General features: G+C 41.0%; 1 protein-coding gene and 1 long non-coding RNA gene across 2 annotated transcripts; both read left to right on the top strand.

The window, feature by feature from the left end:
* The first annotated feature begins 11598 nt into the window (after window positions 1-11598).
* LOC109199789 (uncharacterized) lies at window positions 11599-14880 on the top strand. The gene is made up of 3 exons (XM_019355119.1): window positions 11599-11608; window positions 11766-13978; window positions 14069-14880. Exons 2-3 carry the CDS (start codon window positions 11977-11979, stop codon window positions 14878-14880), a joined length of 2814 nt encoding a protein of 937 aa, XP_019210664.1. The 5' UTR covers window positions 11599-11608; window positions 11766-11976.
* A 1588-nt stretch (window positions 14881-16468) lies between these two features.
* Window positions 16469-17180, top strand: LOC109199785 (uncharacterized). Its single transcript, XR_002060095.2, has 2 exons — window positions 16469-16865; window positions 17023-17180. It is a non-coding gene; the product is annotated as an uncharacterized LOC109199785 (long non-coding RNA).
* Window positions 17181-23848: the final 6668 nt, after the last annotated feature.

Here is a 23848-nt window from a genome sequence, read left to right as displayed (position 1 = left end):
GAACTGCCCTCAAACCTTCACTACTAGAAAGGTCTTGAGCAGTCATTTTGACAGCTGCGTGCATTTTTAAATGAGCCTCGATTTTCTGAGCTCGCTTAGTGGAACAGCCCTCTGGTCTGCTATGGTCTGGAAACAGCTAACGCTAGGCTAATAAATCAATAAATAACAAACATTTTATTATGCTTTTTAACTTACTCGATGGGAGTGAAGTGTCTCCGATGCAAGATACGTGATGAAGCCTCTCGCCACAGCCGCTGCAAAAGTTCGGTGACTCCTCAACCAGCTTTTTCCCACAGCTAGGACAAAACATTCCGCCGTTCTTCTTCAAACAAAATGCGCCACAGAGTAACTTCCGGTTCCAAAGACGAACAGCGCGGACATCCAATCAATGATGTCTCCTGTTGCCGACTGGTACCTACCCTTTCCGGTTTTCTTAATGTAATTGTGCTTTTCAATTTGTTTTTGTGATTCTCAATTTGTTTTTGTGATTCTTCTTTTGTTTTTGTGCTTCTTAATTATGTGTGCCTATGCCAAGAGGCACACATATTACTATTCGTCGGATTTATTATTCTTATTATGTGTGCCTATGCCAAGAGGCACACATATTACTATTCGTCGGATTTATTATTCTTATTATTATTATGTGTGCCTATGCCAAGAGGCACACATATTACTATTCGTCGGATTTATTATTCTTCTTCTTATTATTATTATTATTCTCCATCTTCCGCCTAAATTTCGGCACGTATCACGCCCCGCAGTTTTGAGAAAAGCTTCATATATGTTACCTCATTTTGTGCGGCCGGATCTGGAATGGTTTAGGTGTAGTTTGTTTTCATTGTGCTGACTTTTTACAATCGTACTGCATGCTAGCTAGCACGACGGGAGTTTGTATACAGCTGTGTGCGCGCTAAGTTACTGACGTTGGACTTTATTTTATTCATAAGGGTTCGTTCGTAGAGTTGCCGTACAAACGGAATCGTGCCACATTCAGAGAAAATATTACGATTTATTCTGTCGTTACGAAGCCTCCCCTGTCATTCTCTGCCTGTTGCAACTTCAATCATGAAACTGATCAATGATCGGCTTTTCGCTCTTGTTTGTTTATCGCCTAAACAACAGCTGCACGTTTAAGCTTGATCAGCTGTTGTTAGAATTCATTTGCTTCTAATTTCTAGTATCAGCTGATGTCGATGTGGAAAAAATAACTGAGTTGTTTGGTGGTGGAGCTACAACAGAGGGCAGCTATCCACCGGTGTGTGACAGAAAGGACATGCCGCGAACGAGACATAAAAGGCGGTGAGGCTACCGCCGATCGACCGGTGTTTGCTAACGCGGAGGTCAATCGTGGATCAGGGAAAGCGAAGGCAGGAGCGTGAGGTGAACTGAATTTCAGGTAAGAAGTTATGACCTGCACTCTATTTGGGTCAGATATAAACCGAGTTTAGGTGTAGTTTATTTTCGTTGTGCTGACTTTTTCAATCACTTACAATAACTTGTACTGCGTGCTAGCTAGCACGAGGGAGTTTGTATACAGCTGTGTGCGCGCTAAGTTACCGATGTTACCGATGTTGAACTTTATGACAGCCTCCCCTGTCATTCTCTCGCCTGTTGAAACTTCAGTCATGAAACTGATCAATGATCGGCTTTTCTCTCTTGTTTGTTTATCGCGCTAAACAACAGCAGCATGTTTAAGCTTGATCAGCTGTTGTTAGAATTCATTTGCTTTTAATTTCTAGTATCAGCTGATGTTTGCTGCAGCCACAGCTGTAAAAATGGCTGTTCCAAACCAGATGTCCTTACTGAATCATCAGAGCTGAACAGGTGATGGAGAAACAGGTTTACCCTTAGGTGACATGAATGAGTTGAAGGGAAGTTATGAACTGTTTCTGAGAGACAAATATACACCAAGCTCCTTTTTTTGTGTAGCTGACAGCTGGTAACTGTGCAGGGGCGGATCTAGCAAAGCTTTTGCCAGGGGGGCCAGGTAGGGCATTAACAGAGAAAGGTGGACACAAAGATATACTTTTCTTTCTTACTCTCATATAAAATATTTAGCTTTTATTAAATAGTTATCTGAATCTTACAACCAAAGTTTGTATAATAATACACAAGATTGGCTGTAGACCATTGTTCATCATTCAGAACACTGTGTAAAAATAACAAAAAACAAAAAGTGAATGCAAAAGTGCATAAATATTTATTTTACGTGTTTCATGTGTGTGGCGGGGCGTGGTCTGCAGTGCCGCTGCAGGGGAGGTGGACCCACCTGAGCGGCACCTGCAATCACGCCTCTCGGGCGTAGTCTGTGCTCTCTCGGCTGTTTTTTGGGTGTGTGTCGGGCTGTGAGTTGAAAAGCTACAGCCGGCTGTTTGGGTACACCAACCATGTGTGAAAAGTGGTCCATAACGTAATGCTTCAAAGCGTGTTCATGCAAACATTGTCGGATCTGCTGTGGTACAATGGGACTTGTGCTCATGAACCTGTGTGCACAGCGTCTGCAAATCGGCGCTGTACGAAGTCACTTCATCTTTACCCAAAACTGTAAGCTGTCATCTGTGAGGCGCGAGCGGTGTTTGTTTTTACCATAGTTCATGGTGGAGAATGGCTGCTCTGCTGAGTTTTGCTCTCTGTAGCTGTATGAATGGCAAACTACACTGATTACCAGCGGCATAGGCACACATAAAATTTCTTCTGAAATTTTCCCTTTCTAGTTATTATTATGTGTGCCTATGCCAAGAGGCACACATATTACTATTCGTCGGATTTATTATTCTTATTATTATTATTGTGTGGATGCCCTAAAAGGGCTTCCACACTATTGAGTTCCTGTTTCTCTTTATTCTTTATTATTATTCTTCAAGTTGCTTCCGTACGTTTTTTGCCGTCTATCTACTGCCTCAGTTTTCAGCCGATTTTCTCCGTTCAAACTCTATACTGTTCTGCTCTTTCTGCTAATGTTTGCTATGACTTTTGGTGTTTATTACTATTATACTTTTTAAAATATTACACTTTTTCCCTTTAATTTGTCCCATTGAAATGAATGGAAAACTTCCACAATTCTGCTAAAACTTGCTTGTTTTTGAAACTTAACTACTTTGTCATACTTTCACCTAGAAACTCCATTCAAACTTTAAAATGTTCTCAGACTATTGGGCTATTCCTGAATGATTCAGCTTTTTCAGATCTTCTACCGTTTTAATTTTATACCTCTTTAAGTTTTCAGTTGCAAAATTGTGATTTTTCAGAAAATACATGCGTTGTTATGGTTGCTATGCAATTAACTCAGAGTGTGCACTCGTCCTTTCTGAATTTTCTCTTCATGTCTGAACAACTTCTTGCTACTCGCTCAATTTCCACTCAACCCCCACAAATTATACATCAAAACGTAGGTATTTTTGCTGGCTTTCAGAAAATGTCACTATCATTGTTGTGGGACTTATAGATTTTTTGCAAATCTCCTCAGAGTAACATAAAGTCTCAAAACTCTCCATAGAAACTCAATGGAGAGTTTCTTCAAAATCAGCGCTGGAATTCTCTAATGAGAGGCATTTTCAAATCATCATATCTCCTTAACGAAACAAAGTTGAGACATGACGCTTGTGCCAATATATCTTCAGACGTCACTGATGCTCACAATTCAAGAATTTTTTCCTCACCTATTACCGTTTGGCCATGAATTACACTTGTTTGAGGGTAGGAAATTTTTCCCTCGCTCAGATTTCTTCAGATTTCAAACTCTGGAAATGAGGCACTTTTTTCTCTCGTCATATCTTTTTGATTGATTTCAACAGAGACCTGAAAATTTCCATGACTGTTCACCAAAGCCTGCTGTTTCTTACGGTGAAAGAATGATTTTGATGCTCCATATAGATTTAGAGTTACAAAACGTTGTTTGAGGGCAAGTCAAGGCAGTTTTGCTTCGCCTCTACTCAGTTACAGTGTATTACAAGTCATATATCTTCAATAATTTATATTTCATCTCTGAATTATGAAGGCCTGAAGTTTTCCCCATCTCTTCTGAACAAATCGGTGTCAGAATGAGCGTTCTAGCCCCTACGGTTAGGAAATTATGGCCATTTGTTCGAAAGCATAGTATTTCAACAAAATCACAGTATTTCTGCTATGTTATAGTATTTGTGCTTGTAGAAAAACCTGTGTTAGTGTGAGCTACATTACCCAGCAGCCTCTGAGCAGTGAGGGAATTCATGAGCTAGATGGTCTTCCTTCGTTCCTGGGCTAACAATTGAGGAGAGAGCTGCTGGGAAGGGGAGCAAATAGCCCATCCTGTATTTGTTGGGGATGGTGTGTGTCACATAAGCGTGAGTTAATGTTCCATGCTTAAGATGTTTACCCTGCTACTTGTGTGTATTGGTTTTAGTTACCTTTAGCGTATGTGCTAGTTAGCGATAGCTATGGCAGCCCAGTTATTTGATTGTTTTGGGCTTGTTCCTGCTTTGTTTGTTCCCCCTGCAAATTTATGTGAATTTGTACACTGTAATATTGCTGTATTACGTAGTGGCTAAGTAGGAGGCTGACTGTTACTAAGTGCATCAGTGTACATAGGTTATCTCTTGTGTTGGAGTGCCCTCTTGTGGCGCCTTTTGGGTAGTGCCTTAGTAAATGTGAACACTGCAAGAAGTGGTATCAGACTGGTTTGTAGTGGAGGAATTTGTTGCCAGTTTCTTTCATCTTTAATCCGTATTCATGTTGTAATGTATACCCTGTTCTTAATCATAGAAACCACACCATATCACCCCTCCACATCCTCCTACTGTATGCCATATCTCCCTGTAACATCCATCAGACTGCCAATAAACTCCACCTGTGGTAATCTAATCCCTGGATGTCAGCCTCTCCTTCTGACCGAGGATAGCTACTATTGCAGCACCACCCAGCATTAAACTGACGTACATCATTCTGTACAGTGCTAAATCATAGTGTTTGTGCCAAACAATAGCATTCACCCAAATAATAGTATTTCTGCTATGTTATTGTCACAGTTTGCCGAGGCAAACTGCGTGGAGTGTGAGGAGTGGACCCAGGTGCAGACATTCTAAAACTCGAAACTTAACTGATGAGCTGTTTATTCAGGCAGACAGGAAAGTACAAAATAAAAGGGCAAAAACAATGCAAACTAAGCAATAACCTAAACTGGGTAAACTAGAAAGGAAGCACAAACTATGAAAACCCTGGCAAACAGAAACACAAACAAAACTCTAAACATGGCAATGAGGAGGAGGATATATGAAAACCTGACCGCAGGACATGGCATGGGAATAACACAGACGATCCGACAAAGACTGAATGAGAAGGCACAGACTAAATACACACAGGAGGCTAATGAGAGGAGTGGGGACACATGGGGGAACAGCTGAAACACATGAACATAACGACCTCACAGTGGAAGGGTAAAACTAAACACGATGAACACAGGAACACAAGATCTCTTCAAAATAAAACAGGAAACATGAGACGCAGACATGACAACCAGAACTTGACAACGTAAGACACAGACATGAAATACATGAAGAGCAGGGGAGACTTAACAGGGTTGGAAGACACAAGGGGAATCTAATAACAAATGAACATAGGAAACCTAATAAGCTTAAACATACACTATAAACATCAAAAGAACTAAAACTCAAAACACTGGGTCATAAGACCCAGGATCGTGACAGTTATATTATTACTGCTCATAGTATTTCTGCCAAATCATGGTATTTGTTCCAAAGCATAGTATTTCTTCCAAATCATAGTATAACTGCAAAATAAAAGTTTTTGAGGCAAAACATAGTGTTTGTGCTAAAACATAGTATTTGTGCCAAATCATAGTATTTCTGCTAAAGCCTAGTAATTTTCTCTCAAAAAGTAGAATTTCTGCTATGCTGTAGTACTTCTTGCTTGATTATAGTATTTCTGCTATGTCAAGGTATTTCATGCAAATCATATTATTTCTACCAAGTCCCAGTGTTGCTGCTAAATGATACATAATGTTTTAGCACAAATTGTATGATTTGGATCAAATACTATGATTTGGCAGAATTTTCTATGTTTCAGCACAAATGCTATGATTTGGCAGAAAAAATATTATTTAGTATAAATACTAAGTTTTAGCACAAATACTATATTTTTGCACTGATTTAGCTAAATACTATGATTTGTCATAACTGCTATGATTTGGTACAAATACCGTGATTTGGCACAAACACTGTGATTTACCAGAAATACTGTGATTTGGCAGAAATACTATTAGTTTGTTCAAATATTATGATTTAGAAGAAAGACTATGTTTTAGTATAAACTCTATGTTCAAACTTTAAAGAATTCTGCTATTTCTGCTAAGACTTTTGACCATTTAAATGAATGGAACACATTCTCAATGTGTTCACTGATTTAGCTTGCCGGGTCAAAGCTGTGTTTTAGCTCAGTGAAATGAGCAGCCGTTCTCAGAGCAGGAGGCCTGGGTTCAAATCTCGCTTATGGCAACAATTTTTTCAGTTAACAGTTAAAATTTTTTAAATCTTTTCAGCACATACTTTAGCTTCTTCACCCCTTTTCAGCAAAATTTTCATTTTTTTCACCCCTTTCAAGCACAAATTCCAGCTTTTTTGGCTGTTTTCAGAAAAAAACTCTTTTCAGCAGAAACTCTGCTGATTCACCTCTTTTCAGCACAACGTTCTGCATCTTTACCTCTTTTCTGCAGAAATTCTGCTGATTTGCCTCTCCTAATAAGAATTTTCAGTCTTTTCACCTCTTATCAGCACGATTCTCAGCATCTTCTGCTCATTTTAGCACAATTGTCAGTCTCTCCATCTCTTTGTTTTCAAGAATGACTTTGGCTTAGTGAGTTGAGTAGCCACCTTGAGACCACGAGGGCCAGGTTCGAATCCTGCTCATGGCGAAATTTTTTTTTACCACCTTTTCGCCTCTTTTCAGTACAAATTTCAGCTTCTTTACCCCTTTTCAGTAGAACTTTTGGCTTTTCACCACCTTTCAGCAAAAATTTCTGCTTCTTCACATGTTTTCAGCAGAATTTTCTGTTTCTTTACAGCCATACACTTTTTGCAACTTTTCATCTTTTTCAGCTATTTTCAGCAGACAGCTTCAGCGTTACGGCATCCACACAGCATTTTCGCAGGAAATGCCAATTTTTCTACTTATTTTATGGATTATTATTTATCACAGATGGAGTTTAGATGCAGATCAAACATGTAAAAATACTGGTTAAAATTGCGTTGCAAAGAATTTTAACTGTGATTAATATTTTCAATGGAAATTAAACATGATGTAGCAGATTTTATTAAGAATAAAAGTTTATTTTAAGAAGCACTTTCGCAAATTCTCTCTTACATACAATCTCTTTCATTGTTTTTAATAAGCTTCATACACTTAAGTACCAACAGCCACTAGATGATATCTGAACGCTTTTATTTTTATTTTAGTAGACACTCAAAACTCACAATAGACAGCTGCTGGTGTTTGGAAGACAACTGAACAAATACAAATATTTATAATATAAGCTGATCATTTTTGGAGCAGTCTTGAGCATATCAACATGCTATTTCTGTTTCCAGTACAATTGTTTCCTCGTGAATTTAAATGTTTTTCATGTAATAATAATATGCAGAACATTTAACATATGACAGGTGAAATACTTAGTTTAAAATATACTGACAGCTCTCCGAGTAAGACTTTAAAATTAAGCTTCGTAACTGGATTCTGCATGCCAAATATCCTTCTTCTTAGAAGAAGAAGTGCTTGTGTGATTGGGTGAATGAATTGGTTGTATAAAGCGCTTTGAGTGCTCAGAGTAGAAAAGCGCTATATAAGGACCGGTCCATTTACCATTCATGTAACTTTAATCTCAGGCAAACTGATTTGCTCAGGAACAAATAAAGCATCGAAATAAACCAAACGTTATCATTTAGAAATGATCAAAGTGACTTGCATGTCATCTTTAACCCTCACCAAGTGTCCAAAGACCGTGGAGGGTCTGAAAGCAATGTGCTGGGAGTCCGGTGTTCTCGCCGGCTCTAGTGACCCTTGAACCCTCAGCTAGCTATTGATCTGGTGGGTAACAGACGTCTCCAAAAACATTGGAGCACTTTTGCAAAAATGTAATGTCTTGATAATCTGTTCACCCTCTGTCATCATAACCCAGCCCCAGATAAGTGTAAGAAAGTGGAGAGATGGGGAAAAGGCTTCCATCTTGCAACCCTACCCATATGTCCACATATATAGAGAATACAATATTGTTGTTACATGTAGTACACAACCAGTAATTCCCAGTAATTCCAGCAAGAAAGCTCCTACAGTGTTACTGTGGGTCTCCTGAGAACCTCCCTGACCAGTTTTCATATTGTTTTTTTTTTTCATCAATTATTGAAGATATCCAGTTCTTTGCAGTGCCACCATTGTCTGTTCTATTGTATATTTAACAGAAATAGTTTTGTATCCTTTTCCTTACTGATACCTGTCAACAATGAGATTCCCTTGATACTCTGCAAACCATGGCTTTTGCTGTTGAAAGAAACTGAAGATTTTCAAAGGAAACTCCTACTAGAAACAGCTGAAGTTTATTTGGGTTAATCAGTGTCTTGGATGGCAGGTGTGTACCCAATAAGACTTGGTGTTGTGACTAAATTAAAAGGTGTTTTCAAAAGTTATTCGTATAAGGCTGTGCTGACATATGACAGGTATGGCATTTTAACAGAGGTGTGTATATATATTTTTGTTCTTTTTGCCCACTGTAACTCCATAGTTGTGAAATTATTTTTATTTCTTTTAATGTTTCAAATACAGAATCATAAGATGATAATATTTAAATGTTGTTGTTGAGGCTTTGTTATTAGTCCCGTTGATTTTCAAACCAAAATTATACTACAATTTAAATCTTGACAACAATGTGCAGGTAAACAGTAAGAAATTGTCACAGTAAAATGAAAACAATTAAAGTGTGCCATTCCTGTCCTGTTTCAAATGGGATCCTGACCCAGGAAGCAGTTCACCCGTGTGTCAGCATGGATGAGTGTGAGGACAGAGAGGAGGGAGTCCCTCCCTCTAAAAGCACTCTGTGTGGGGAACATGAGAGCCAGACCAAAGCTCAGAGGTGAGATGACCATCTCTAACTGTCCATGACTCTTCTCCATGTCACAGCTCAGCACTCACATCACTGCTCCATCATTATTCACAGGAACCAACCTGGACCTCCACCCAGCTCTATGTCCTTACAGAGTGACTGGTCACATGATCCTCCCATTGATTTTAAAGTCCAGCCTCCATCTGCTGCAGAGAGGTGAGCTGTTAGTAACATGAACTATTTGATCTCAGTTTGGTGTCTGATTTAAATGAACTGCTTGATGTTTTCTTGGTCTCTAAACTGCATCTCAAAGGAAGTAACTGAACCTTTATTCCTTTATTCTATAAAACATGTCCAACATTTATACTGTGCAGGACCATCAACAGTCCTGCACAGTATAAATGACTGTGTTTGCCTCTCGGTGCCACTCTGTTCTTACACTGCCAACACTAGTTTGGAGTTTCCTTCTGCTCATGCTCAGCCTGCAAACATGTTTCTCTTTGGGATGTTGAAGGTATTGTAAGTCTTCATCAGCTTCTGTGGCTGCAAATGAAAAACACATTTTTCTTCTTAAAGAGTGACGCGTCAAAGAAAGATATTATTTTCTTTAAAGAAGGATGTTCTCCTGCTGAAGAGAGGTAATGTGTATCTAAGTATAATAACTGTCTCCGTGTTTGTGAATAAATCCTCCATCATGTGTCTCACATGTTTCAGTGTTAATATGTGAAGTGGTGTGAGTTGGAGTGCAGATCTAGAAACCCGATGTCAGGCTGGTACCAGTATTATCTGAAATTGTTCTTAAAAATCATTTGAATATTTATGATTCCATGGACTCTGTTTTTTTTTAACCCTTTATTTGACCTCATCCCATTGAGTCTTCTCAATAAATTAACATTCTGATGAAAAAAGACTTAATTTTACTTGATTTTACTTTTATAAATTCTAATTTGGTGTTGGCACAGATCTGGTCAGTGTGCCAAATGTTTAGATATCAATTTATCACACATCCCAATTTAACTATCTGGAGTGGAAATCACGAAACAGAGTTACACCTCAATTATACTCTCAGCGTCTGCAAGTCTTCTAGGGATCACGTCTGAGTGTGCAGATGCTTGGCTGTCTTTCTGAGACCCAGAGACCATGACACCACATACAGTGAGTCTCAACAGAATTAAAGTTTGCAGAAAATGTAGTCTCAGGATTCATTATCCCAGAGAAAATCCTTAGACTTATAGTGATATTGCTCAGAACCAGGTAATATGTACTTTGTGATTTGTACTTCTCTGGCCTCCCGTGTTCCTTCTTCCTGATATTGCTGTCATTCGCTACATCTATTACTGCTTCTGTTTGTCTACCACCACTACATCCGGTTGGTTAGCCACCACCATTTTGTCCGTCTGCATGTGGAAGTCCCACAGGATCTTAGCTCGGTCATTCTCCACCACCCTAGGGGGTGTTACGGGTTCGAAATTGAGGACGAGAGTAAAACAATGATGGTCCAGAAGAGGTCGGTCAAACAATTGATTTTTAATGAAGACACGCAGCGTGGGGAGATGTACACTGGAAACCATCAGTTGTAAATCCCCACCCAAAAATACACTTCAGGTTGCTTTTATAGTATCAGGGTATTGTAACACCCCCTCATGCGTTTACAATCACATTATTTGCATCTTAAGAACATTGTTTGTCTCCTCTACACACACAAAAACCCTTAAGAGGGGCGAGGGACCTCGGGACTTCCAGGTTACACTCGGCACAGATGTTTCTGTATACTATGCCTTCCACTTGGTTATGGCATTCCATGTATGCCCTGCCTGCTAGCATCTTGCACCTTGCTGTTATGTGCTTGATTGTCTCAGGAGGATCTTTACACAGCCTGCTGGTTCTTGATGGTGCTCACTAGTCCTCTGCTGCCTCCCTTCCATTTAGCGACATATAATGTTTTGTTGTATAACTCTTCATGTTTCTTCCACAGAGTGGGCCAGGAGAGCTCAGAGGTTCCTATAGATCAGTCTTCCCAACAGAATAAAATACACCTGGACTCCATATTTATGGTCTGTACATATACATGTAAAAGTAGTTGTTATATTATTTTCAGTCATCTTCATGTTGTATATGTAAGTTGTTGCTTAGAGGTTAAAGTAGATCGCTATTCAAACAAAAGGTTTGCGCTGTGTTATGCCTTTTGGTCAAAAGTCAGTAGTTAGTGCATAATCTGATTAAGTTACGTAACTAAGGTGATAAATAAGTTCAAAGTTAAGAAATATTATAAGTAATTCATGCTAAAAACAGTTAAGATATGTGTGTTTGAAATTTGCTCAGAGTGAGACATCGTTATCACAAGCGATCTTTGTATTGTATGTGCGGAAATGGGAGCGAGGGAGCGCTCTGATCATTCACCTATCTTTGACGTATTTTCTCCGTTAATGTTGTGAAAAGTGCTTCGGCAGTATTAAAACTGTGAATAAGCTCATGTACACGCTAAAAGTGCTCTACACGCTTGTACCTTGGGAAATGTTCGTCTTTGTGAGTATTAATGTGTTCAGAAATAACTTTTATATGTGTTTACATGGAGTGAACTGTGATGCTAATGTAACGCACGTGTTAAGCTAGGCTAATCTTTATGTTTCTCATTAAGATGTGTATTAGCTAGCAATTTATTTTTACCTTTTGTATATTTCAGTTACAAATAAGAAATAGAAAGGAGAAGCCTTGAGAGAGGATAAGGCTTCAAAAGATCTTCATTAAAAGCAAGAAAAGCAAGCCTTGTGTGGAAGATCTCATCTATTTTGTTCGCTGGCTGTCTAGCTTCACATGGTCACGTGTCGTGAGGGCAGCACAGTAAAAAGACGCCTACTCAGCGGGTTCAAGCATACAGAGCTACTTTAAGCAACATGAGTCTACGCTCAGGAAGAAATTATCTAAAAGACTACGCTGCTGAAGAGCTAGACGAAGCAGCCGGTGGTGAACAGCAACCAGACATCGCCACTCAATCAGCTACAATGCAGCAACAGTCTCAGCCATTCGACACCAAGTCGCAGAAATCCAGAACATCGACAAGGCGGTCTCAACGGACATCCTCATCAACAGCTTCTGCAGCTGCAAGGGCCTACGCCAAAGCTCAAGCAGCACGAGCTCAACTGGCCTTCGCTGAAAAGGAAGCCAATGCAATGAAACAGAGAGCGGAACTGGATGCTCATCTACATGTCCTCCAGTGCCAAAAAGCAATAGCCGCAGCTGAAGCAGAGGCCTCAGCCTATGAAGAAGCAGAGATTCAGAGCGGGGAGCTCTATGGAGAACTTTGTGAGGAAGTTGAGCCCATCAGTACAGTGCACCACACTAACGAATATGTTCAACAACAACATGAGTTACTCTACCCAGACACTCAGCACGACCCAGCACAGCCTCCTAAAGGGAATGACAATGAAGTAGATGTACAAGACAGTACACAAATAACTAATCCGTTTATAACCAACTCTCAGATGAAACCACCACCTGTAAACAGAGAAAGGAAACAGGAGCAAACAGTGAACACATGTGTAGTCGACACGTACTGGTCCAACTCCACAAAGCACACCCCCAACCTTAACAACTGCTTACCTGAAGCAAGTGAAACACAACAGTTTGCAAAATATCTAATTCGCAAAGAACTAGTCAGCACAGGTCTTTTGCAATTTGATGACAAACCTGAAAACTATTGGGCATGGAAAACCTCATTCATCAGCGCAACCAAAGACTTAAATCTGTCTCCAAGAGAGGAATTAGACTTGCTAACGAAATGGTTGGGTCCAACATCATCCGAACAGGCTAAGCGGATTCGTGCTGTGCACACCCTCAATCCTGCTGCAGGTGCGAAGATGGTCTGGCAACGCCTTGGAGAGTGCTACGGCTCACCGGAGGCTATTGAGGACGCACTCTTAAAAAAGGTAGAGGACTTTCCTAAACTAACAAATAAAGACAATGTTAAGCTGCAAGAACTTAGTGACATCTTATTGGAGCTACAGTGTGCTAAACAAGATGGCGCACTCCCAGGACTTGCTTACCTCGACACAGCCAGAGGAGTCAGGCAAATAGTGGATAAACTTCCCTTCAACCTACAGGAAAGGTGGACAACTGTAGGAACACAGTACAAGGAGACTCATAGTGTGTCATTTCCTCCTTTCTCAGTTTTCACACAATTTGTCCAACGGCAAGCGAAAATGAGGAATGACCCAAGCTTTGCTATGTCCAAGGCCAACACCCACGTCCCTTCTCTCACAGAAAAACTGAGGTCATATAGTCGCAAACCTACTGTGTCAGCACACAAAATGGACATTATGGCAGAGCCCGACCAGAATAATCTCAGTCCAAAGAACATGGAGGAACCAGATCGCCAGTGCCCGATCCACAAAAAACCACATCCACTCAAAAAGTGTAAACTTTTTAGAGACAAACCCATTGAAGAAAGACAAGCCTATCTCAAAGAGCATCACATCTGCTACAGATGCTGTGGGTCTGTCCAACACATTGCAAAAAACTGTAAAGCAGTGGTTAAGTGTATCGAGTGTGACAGCCTTAAACACTTATCTGCAATGCATCGTGGTCCTACTCCTGCCTCTAAGAGTACTACACCAGGAAACAATGACAATGAAGAGCAAACTGAGAGCTCACCTTCAGTCGAGTCGAAGTGCACAGAGGTATGTGGCCAAAGTGATAGCCCACGTTCATGTTCTAAGATCAGTTTAGTCAAAGTGTATCCCGCAGGCCAAAAAGAGAGAGCTATAAAAATGTATGCAGTAATAGATGATCAGTCCAACAGGTCACTGGCTAAGTCAGAGTTTTTCAGCCTTTTCGATATCAATGCCAGACCCACTCCATACACCTTAAAGACTTGCTCTGGCAGAGAACAAACCTCAGGTAGGAAAGCTGTGAACTTCTTCCTCGAGTCCTTAGATGGAGAAGTCAACATCCAGCTACCCCCTTTAATTGAATGTGACTCTGTTCCAGACAATAGATCTGAAATACCCTCTCCAGAGATTGCCCAGCATCACCCACATCTTCTTCCAGTCGCCGATAACATCCCACCTGTTGACCACCACGCCCCAATCCTTTTACTCCTAGGACGAGACGTCATCAGGGTCCATAAGGTACGTGAGCAAATCAACGGACCCAACAATGCACCATACGCCCAAAAGCTAGACCTGGGTTGGGTTATTGTGGGGGAGGTGTGTTTAGGAAAAGCGCACAGTCAGTCAGAGGTCAATGTCTACAAAACACACACCTTAGATAATGGACGTGCATCCTATTTTGAGCCTTGCCCAAACACAATTCACGTTAAAGAGAATTATGGGGTCACTATGAATGCTACCTGCGTCACAGATGATTTGGGACACTCTGTGTTCGTTAGATCTGAGAGTGATAACAAACAAGCCATGTCTATCGACGACAAGGCATTCCTGACAATAATGGACAATGAAGTTTATCAAAACCAAGAGAACCGTTGGGTTGCACCTTTACCCTTTCGCTCACCGAGAAGGAGGCTCCCTGACAACAGAGAACAAGCCCTAAAACACCTCTGCTCTCTCCGAAAGACTTTGGAAAAGAAACCAGAAACGAAAGATCACTACATCCAATTCATGCAGAAAATGTTGGATAACAATCAAGCTGACCAAGCCACTCGGTTCATTCCAGCACCAGACCTGCAGAACAGTACCTGGTTCTCAGGTCCACCCTTTCTGTACTCTGACACACACACAGAACCACACACTGGTCCTTTCACGCTCATCGAACCTGAAAAAGACAGATACGTCCAGAAATAAAAGTCATGAAAACTACTGTAGCAGAGCCACAGTTAGGTTCGGAGCGTTTCAAAAAGTACTCAAACTGGACCACTCTTTGCAGAGTTATAGCCAGACTCATTCATGTAGTTACATCCTTTGCACAAAAGACAAGTGGACAAAGGGGATGGAAAAGTTTCAATGAGACACCAAATGTCCAAGAACTCACCCGAGCCAAAGTAGTCATCATTCGAGCTGTCCAACAAGAAGCTTACAAAGGGACGCTTGAAAACATTAAAGAAGGAAAGAAGGCCAGTGGCATATTTGACGCACTCAAAAAGCTCAATCCTGTAGTGGACAAAGACAGTCTCTTACGAGTCGGTGGACGTCTTTCCACTGCCGATTTCACAGAAAATGAAAAGCACCCTCTGATTATCCCATCTACCAGCCACATCGCCATACTACTTGTAACTCACTATCATGAACAAGTAGCTCATCAAGGAAGACACATAACTGAAGGAGCTATCCGTGGTGCTGGGTACTGGATAATTGGAGGGAAGCGGCTCGTGTCATCTGTCATTCATAGGTGTGTCACATGTCGCAAGTTGCGAGGCAAAATGCAGATCCAGAAAATGGCGGACTTGCCCGCAGACCGAGTCACCCCTGAACCACCCTTTACCACTGTAGGCCTAGATGTGTTTGGGCCATGGACAATTGTGACGCGTCGTACAAGAGGTGGTTGTTCCCAGAACAAACGTTGGGCTGTGTTATTCACATGCATGTCAACTAGAGCTGTGCATATCGAACTGATAGAGACTATGTCTGCTGATAGTTTTATCAATGCATTAAGAAGGCTCTTCTCTATTCGGGGCCCAGCCAAGTTTCTGCGCTCAGACAGAGGCACCAATTTTGTGGGCGCTTGTAAGGAATTAGGGCTAAACTCAGGAAACAAAGCAGTAGGGAAGTACCTGCAAGGGAAAGGGTGTGTTTGGACATTCAACCCCCCCTCATGCGTCGCACATGGGAGGCTCATGGGAGCGCCTTATAGGGGTCGCCAGGCGCATTCTGGATGCAATGTTGTTACGAACTGAACAAACACGTCTTACTCATGAAGTGTTGTGCACCTTCATGGCTGAGGTGATGGCAATTATTAATGTAAGGCCTCTTGTCCCCATATCCACTGACCCTGACAGTCCTGCAGTACTCACTCCAGGAATGTTACTAACGCAGAAGATGAGTGCTGTGTCTGCCCCACTCGGGAACTTTTCATCAGGGCAGTTGTTTGGGAAACAATGGAAACATGTTCAACAACTTGCTGATACCTTTTGGAAAAGGTGGAAAGGAGAATATTTGTCCACCTTACAAAGTCGTGCAAAATGGACAGAGACTAGACCTAATGTCAAAGAAGGAGATGTGGTCCTGCTGAAGGACTCCCAAGTCAGCAGGAATGAATGGCCCATGGGACTAGTAGTAAAAACATTCCCCAGCAGCGACAAGAAGGTCCGAAAAGTGGAAGTGCGGACTGAAAAGATGTGACTGTTAAAATGTTTCTCAGACCAGTTTCAGAGATTGTTTTGCTTGCAGAGACTGAATGAATATTCTTCGATGTTAAATAATGTTTAAATATGTTGTATTGATGTTTATAGTGATATAATGTGTTATATCAAGCGGGGAGTGTTATGCCTTTTGGTCAAAAGTCAGTAGTTAGTGCATAATCTGATTAAGTTACGTAACTAAGGTGATAAATAAATTCAAAGTTAAGAAATATTATAAGTAATTCATGCTAAAAACAGTTAAGATATGTGTGTTTGAAATTTGCTCAGAGTGAGACATCGTTATCACAAGCGATCTTTGTATTGTATGTGCGGAAATGGGAGCGAGGGAGCGCTCTGATCATTCACCTATCTTTGACGTATTTTCTCCGTTAATGTTGTGAAAAGTGCTTCGGCAGTATTAAAACTGTGAATAAGCTCATGTACACGCTAAAAGTGCTCTACACGCTTGTACCTTGGGAAACGTTCGTCTTTGTGAGTATTAATGTGTTCAGAAATAACTTTTATATGTGTTTACATGGAGTGAACTGTGATGCTAATGTAACGCACGTGTTAAGCTAGGCTAATCTTTATGTTTCTCATTAAGATGTGTATTAGCTAGCAATTTATTTTTACCTTTTGTATATTTCAGTTACAAATAAGAAATAGAAAGGAGAAGCCTTGAGAGAGGATAAGGCTTCAAAAGATCTTCATTAAAAGCAAGAAAAGCAAGCCTTGTGTGGAAGATCTCATCTATTTTGTTCGCTGGCTGTCTAGCTTCACATGGTCACGTGTCGTGAGGGCAGCACACGCTGTTTAACTCTAGAAACACCAGGAGGGGTGATTTTGACCTGCTGCAACAACAGCAGCAATAGAAATTGAATAATTTATTGAAGAAGTAAAGTTGTTAATTTTCATCAAAGATTTGACGAAACTATTTAAGATTAATTTTTAGGTTTTTTTTTTAGTTTTATAAGTGACTTTAGTCATTTCATTACAGATCTCACAAAATTCAGCATTTGATCAATAAGGTCTTTTTGTTCTTATCTTTCCCTTCACCCTGAAAATGGTTGTGGTTGTCATAGGGGTCTTTTATCCCTAACCACCAGAAACCCCCATGTTAACTTTTATTAAGTGGAAAAAAGTTTGCGTTCATCCTCCAGCTTCACTGTTTATGTTATGCTAACATAGCTGTGTCGCTAGCAATCACGTAGCACATCATTATATACCAGCTAGCCCAACTTCAGTAACACTGCAAACGTCACTGCTGTTTAGTTTTCTGTCTTCATTTATGTTGGAAGTGATAGCAGAGCTGTATGTTTTAGTTTTTTAGAAATCTCTCTGTCAGAACATGCTATATCATGTTTAGGTGGAAACTAGAGAGCTAACTTCCTGTTAACTTCTAACTCCGTAAAATTTTAAAAAATTTTGTTTTCATGGATGCCTGGATGTTAAACTTAATTGTTACACCTGGTAAAGCAGCAATGCTGATCATTTTATTACAGATGAAAGAATTTAGACAGTTTTTAACTCTCAGTGATGCCGCAGTGTTTGTTTGACTTTGGGACCTGAAGCAGATGGAGTTTTGGACCCAGATTACTCCGCGAGGCTCCTGACTACGGTAGCCGTAATGCTCCGACAATCCATCAAGCGGTGCTGCTTCGTAGCTTACCAAAGTCGTACTAAAACATTTTTTTGACCGATTTTTCAGCGCCGTGTACCACATAAAATTGGTTCGAGGTCAGTAAGCACAACCAGAATTCATACATAAGGCGCACTGTTGAATTTATAGAAAATTAAAAGATTTTAAGTGCGCATTATGGTGTGAAAATAATATATCGCGATATATATCGTTACCGCACGTGGTCCAAATTATACTGTGATATGGATCACCCAGCCCTAATTAGAAGGTGTTTAGCCTTTTAATAATTTGTCATATCTGGTAGAAGAAAGAAAAATGACCCTCAAACTGGAACATCGGGTTTTAGTGTTTACAGTTGGATGTTGGAGCTATAGGAGAAACAAGCCTGAAACAGGTCATTTCAGTTTGTTTGACTGTTTACACAACACAGCTGACGTACACCAGAGTGAGGAGGACAGCCATGGTGATGTCCCGCAGTGAAAAGTAAATCCCTTTACAAACCTGAAAAAAAAAAACACGAAGTTAAACCTGAACGCAATTTGATAACCACAAATGCAACTTCTTAGTACGCCCAGCCCTAGGTTGTCATGTGACTGAGACATTCATAAAGTTTTCTGTTTAAGGTGCTTGAAGACACCATCATCAATTTTGTGAAGAATGAACTTAAGAATATACAGAAGGTTCTGAGTCCAGATTTCCCAGCATGCTTAGAGAGTCAGAAGGAGGACAGGGAGATATTACAGGGTGAGGAGGAAGAGCAAACGCGGAGCAGCAGAGAAGCATTTCTCAATATCACAGTGCACTTTCTAAGGAGAATGAAGCAGGAGGAGCTGGCTGACCATCTGCAGAGCAGTAAGAGGATTTCTCTAAAGATTTAAGCTGCTGGAAGGATGAGACATTTACTAACTCATGAGACCAACATGGATTCAAAATATGTGCACTGGATATTTCCTATTCATTATTTGTCTGTTATTTATTTTAGGAGCCTCCATTAGGGACTTCCAGTGGAGTCAGAGTCAACTTAAATCTAATCTGAAGAACAAGTTCCAGTGTGTGTTTGAGGGGATCGTTAAAGCAGGAAACCCAACCCTTCTGAATCAGATCTACACAGAGCTCTACATCACAGAGGGAGGGACTGCAGAGGTCAATGATGAACATGAGGTCAGACAGATTGAAACAGCATCCAGGAAACCAGACAGACCAGAAACAACCATCAGACAAGAAGACATCTGCCTCACCTGGAAGAGATGAACCAATCAGAACAGTGCTGACAAAGGGAGTGGCTGGCATTGGGAAAACAGTCTTAACACAGAAATACACCCTGGACTGGGCTGAAGACAAAGCCAACCAGGACATCCAGTTCATATTTCCATTCACTTTCAGAGAGCTGAATGTGCTGAAAGTGGAAAAGTTCAGCTTGGTGGAACTTGTTCATCACTTCTTTACTGAAACCAAAGAAGCAGGAATCTGCAGCTTTGAAGACTTCCAGGTTGTGTTCATCTTTGATGGTCTGGATGAGTGTCGACTTCCTCTGGACTTCCACAAAACTACAATCCTAACTGACCCTAGAAAGTCCACCTCAGTGGATGTGCTGCTGATAAACCTCATCAGGGGGAAACTGCTTCCCTCTGCTCGCCTCTGGATAACCACACGATCTGCAGCAGCCAATCAGATCCCTCCTGACTGTGTTGGCATGGTGACAGAGGTCAGAGGGTTCACTGACCCACAGAAGGAGGAGTACTTCAGGAAGAGATTCAGAGATGAGGATCCAACACGTTCTCACTCCCAACTCATCAAATGTGTGACGCATGGTCAGGCTCCCTCTGCTTCACTTATCGACGCGCAGGGTACCCCCCTCGCGTCGAGAATTGACGTGCAGGGTCCTCTCATTGAATACTATAGAGCTCCCTAAACGTTGTTTATTGACGACAAGAGATTGCCGTGGAAGAGCCTGTTGTCCGTATATTTATACATTTCCGAAATCACATTGTAGTGACGTGTACTGAACACAATATATTATATAATGTAAACAACTACCTGAGAAACAGCAGATACAGCAGATAAATTAATTATAGGCCATTACTTTTGTATCGTTTATTGCATTTATGGAGGGAGAGGTGTATGCTGGGTAATGGCACAGCTAGCGACCGGGTGACTTTATTCACCCGCTTCGGCTGTTATCAGTCCATACAATGGGCGTTATTAGCAGAAATCAGTCCCATAGATGAGGGCCATCTCCTGCTAGATTGTTCAGAAGGTTGTTATCATCCATCCAGATGGAGGATCACTGACAGGAGCGTGGAAGACTCCAGAATCCACTCTGGCTGGAATCCGGTGGATACAGCAGTGTTACAGGTAAGACCATTTAAACGGACAGCATTTATAGAATGACTATTAAAAGTCAGCGAGTGTCAATAATGTTAATGTGGTTATGTTAGTAATACACCGAGTGCTAATATAACAGCTTTAAGATGCATTTGTAGATATTATTACGTGTTTTACCGTCTTTATGGTGCTAGCTTAAAGTTACGGTGTAAACGTTAGCTTATATTGTAGTAAAGCTGTTACTGTTTAAACGATGTTAGCACAGAAATATTAGCTTCTGTCATGACTGATGAAGTTACTAGTTAATAAAGTTTCCAGTAAAGTGATTAATCGCAGCCACAGATTGACAGTAAATATCTCGATTAGCTTCAATGCATCTGTAATAAATATGTGCAAGTTTCAGTGCTTCGTTTAAACTGTATGATACTTATACTGACCCAGGGTCAGTGTAAAATACAATCCTAGCTGTGTGAACAAAGCCTGGCTCCTTTAATCCTGCATGACAAACCTCAGGATGCAGGTTATTATTACTCTTTCCTGCTGGCACACCTGTCACACCTGAGAGTCAGCTAGAAACTTACAGTGACGTGGACATCATGCAAAGACTGACAGACTCTGTAATACTGTAAATGATCAGTGACTCAGGTTAACACTAAACTTTAAACAGTACCTCTGTGTCTCTGTGTGTGCTGAACATCTGGAATCAGATTGAGTCAGGCTGCATCAGCTGAATCTGTTATTTGTAAATATCAATATTTTTTATTCAGGTGTGGGGATAATATGTAAGACTGCAGTGAAGCGATGTACCAGATTAATCCCTGGCCAAAGGTATCATACTTAAATCAGACTACTGATCCAGCCACATCAGCCTTTTGTGAGGTCTGTTTAAAGTAGACTTAAAATGAACTGCAGGTTCCTGAGAGGTGGACTGTGAGCACAGAAACACATGTTCATACATACAGCTGTAGCAAGCTTACATTAATTTTAAATCGATTTGTTACTCTGATGTCTGTCTCTCTGTTAGTCCTCTGACAGACTGGTACCTGTCCAGGTGTGCTCTACCTATGACTACTGGGACAGGCTCTAATAGAAAGTTTCTATTATTCTCATTTAAGGTATTTAAGTGCTTATGCATATGCTTAGTTGTGACACTCTTATAGACTGTTCAGTGAAAGTTTCTAAAACTAGATAATCATCAAACACACGGCAGAGCAGAAACATGTGGAAACATCTGGAGCTCAGTTTGATCCCGCAGAGGTTTACCTCAGTCCCACTCCTCTGCTTCCTGTTTACAGCGCACACATCATGCTGTGTACTGAGAGTCATGTGGTCAAAGCGAGGCCCTGGTACTCTGACAGAGAGCGAGCACATCCTAATGTGTGACATCACTTCTAACCAGAGAGCATTCAGCTTTCACAGCAGCCAACATCCTGTCACACTGAGCATGTGCAAACACAGCAGCCAACATCCTGTCACACTGAGCATGTGCAAACACAGCAGCCAACATCCTGTCACACTGAGCATGTGCAAACACAGCAGCCAACATCCTGTCACACTGAGCATGTGCAAACACAGCAGCCAACATCCTGTCACACTGAGCATGTGCAAACACAGCAGCCAACATCCTGTCACACTGAGCATGTGCAAACACAGCAGCCAACATCCTGTCACACTGAGCATGTGCAAACACAGCAGCCACCATCCTGTCACACTGAGCATGTGCAAACACAGCAGCCAACATCCTGTCACACTGAGCATGTGCAAACACAGCTCTCAGCTTCATCACTCACAAGCTCCACCCTCCACTTAAAAGCCCAGAACAAAGCTTGTGACCAACACAGCGCAGACAGAGGTGATGTTCACGCTCTGTTTCTGGGTGGGAAACTCACCTGTGGGTGTGGTTGCTCCTCCCCTACAATCTCTGATGTCACAGCTGCTAAATTAGACTGAACTGAAGCCAGACTCAAACAGAAAAACAGGCTCAAAGACTCAGAGAGAGAGCACTGCTCCATCTCTAGACTCTAGCCTCGACGTGATGTCATGGACCTTCAGAGGAAGCAGAGGCTGAATTGAAACACACCTTTGCTGACTTCATGTGTTCTGCTCTGACAGCTGCCATTTGTCACAGTGTGAATAATAAAGCCATCAAACTTCTCTCAGCTCCAGTAACACCATCAGTGTTTGATGTCCAGAGGATTCATGAGACTGCAGATGATAAACTTTGACAATAATTCATTGATGAACGTGTGTTTATGTGAGGTCAGATTATAAATGTCCTCAGTCAGCTGTTCAGTCTGTGTTTAGATCTTATGTTAGCACAAACATTATTGCATGTGACCCACAATTCATGTGAAACTTTCACAGTGGAATCATTCACATGTTAGCTGTTGTACTGCTGGACCATTTCTAATGTGCATTTAACTGTATGATCTCTAATCAATGATCCAAATCATTGATTCAACTCATCAAAGCCCCGAAAATGGACTTTAAATACTCGATTTGAGACATTTGAAGTCAAATATGAAGAAATGATTTCTCTCTCATTACTGCTGCTGCAGACATACAGATATCAAAGCTGAGTTTTTGTACAGTACAGGCATGATGAAAAATGTGTATTTCATTGTTTTCCATGTTCTAATAAACATACATCACCAGTTATTGATTGAGTCTTTGTGTTAATGTTTGTGTGCACAGTCCATCAATGGGCGTTATTAGCTGTTATCAGCCCCATAACTGTGGCTCAGATTGGCCCTCCTGCACCTGCTAGCAGGCTCAGTAGGTCGTTATCACCAATTGGTGAGCCGGATCGTTGTGTCGCTGTTGGAGGGTCAACGATGAATCAAGATCCAGTACAGACAGACTTCACTTCACACTGAGACGGGCTCATAGCAGCTAACTACTGAAAAATGTCTATTTAATCAGTTTGAATATGATTTCCTCATGAAGAGAAACAGATTTCATAACGAAAAGGCTTCTGAACATTGCTCTTTTGCCACAAGCATCATCTGTATGATGGAAGTTGAGACTGGAAATAGATTTGGCTAGTATATTATTTTAGCTGACACTAACTTCAAAGCACACCATGAGAGTGTTAATGTCACGGTTCTGGGTCGGTCCGACCCAGCATTCTGAGTTTATTATGTCTTGGCTTTATTTTTTGCATTATGGAGTGTTTTGGGGTTCTCTGGTGTTTTGATTATTTACAATAGATTATATTACTGTGGTTCTGGTTTGGGGTTTTGTTCACAGGGTTTGTGTTCTCATGTTTTGTGTGGGTTTAGTTCTGTGTCTGGTCTGTGTCCTTGTGTAGTGGTTTCCTGTTTTATTGTGAAGGTTCTCTGAGTGTATTTAAGTTGTGTTTTCTGTCATTCTAGTCGCTGGTCCATAAGTGTATCCACCATGTTTCATCTGTGTGTTCTCCCTGCTGTCACCTTCATGTACCGCTGTCTATCTTCCTTCATGTTCATGTCCTGGTTTGTGTTCAGTATAGTTTAGTGTGATCTCTGTTTTT

This window comes from Oreochromis niloticus, unplaced genomic scaffold (assembly GCF_001858045.2).
Source record: "Oreochromis niloticus isolate F11D_XX unplaced genomic scaffold, O_niloticus_UMD_NMBU tig00007939_pilon, whole genome shotgun sequence".
NCBI classification, from domain to species: domain Eukaryota; kingdom Metazoa; phylum Chordata; class Actinopteri; order Cichliformes; family Cichlidae; genus Oreochromis; species Oreochromis niloticus.
The sequence above is the reverse complement of the archived record's forward strand: the minus strand, read 5'-3'. Positions and strand labels throughout refer to the sequence as shown.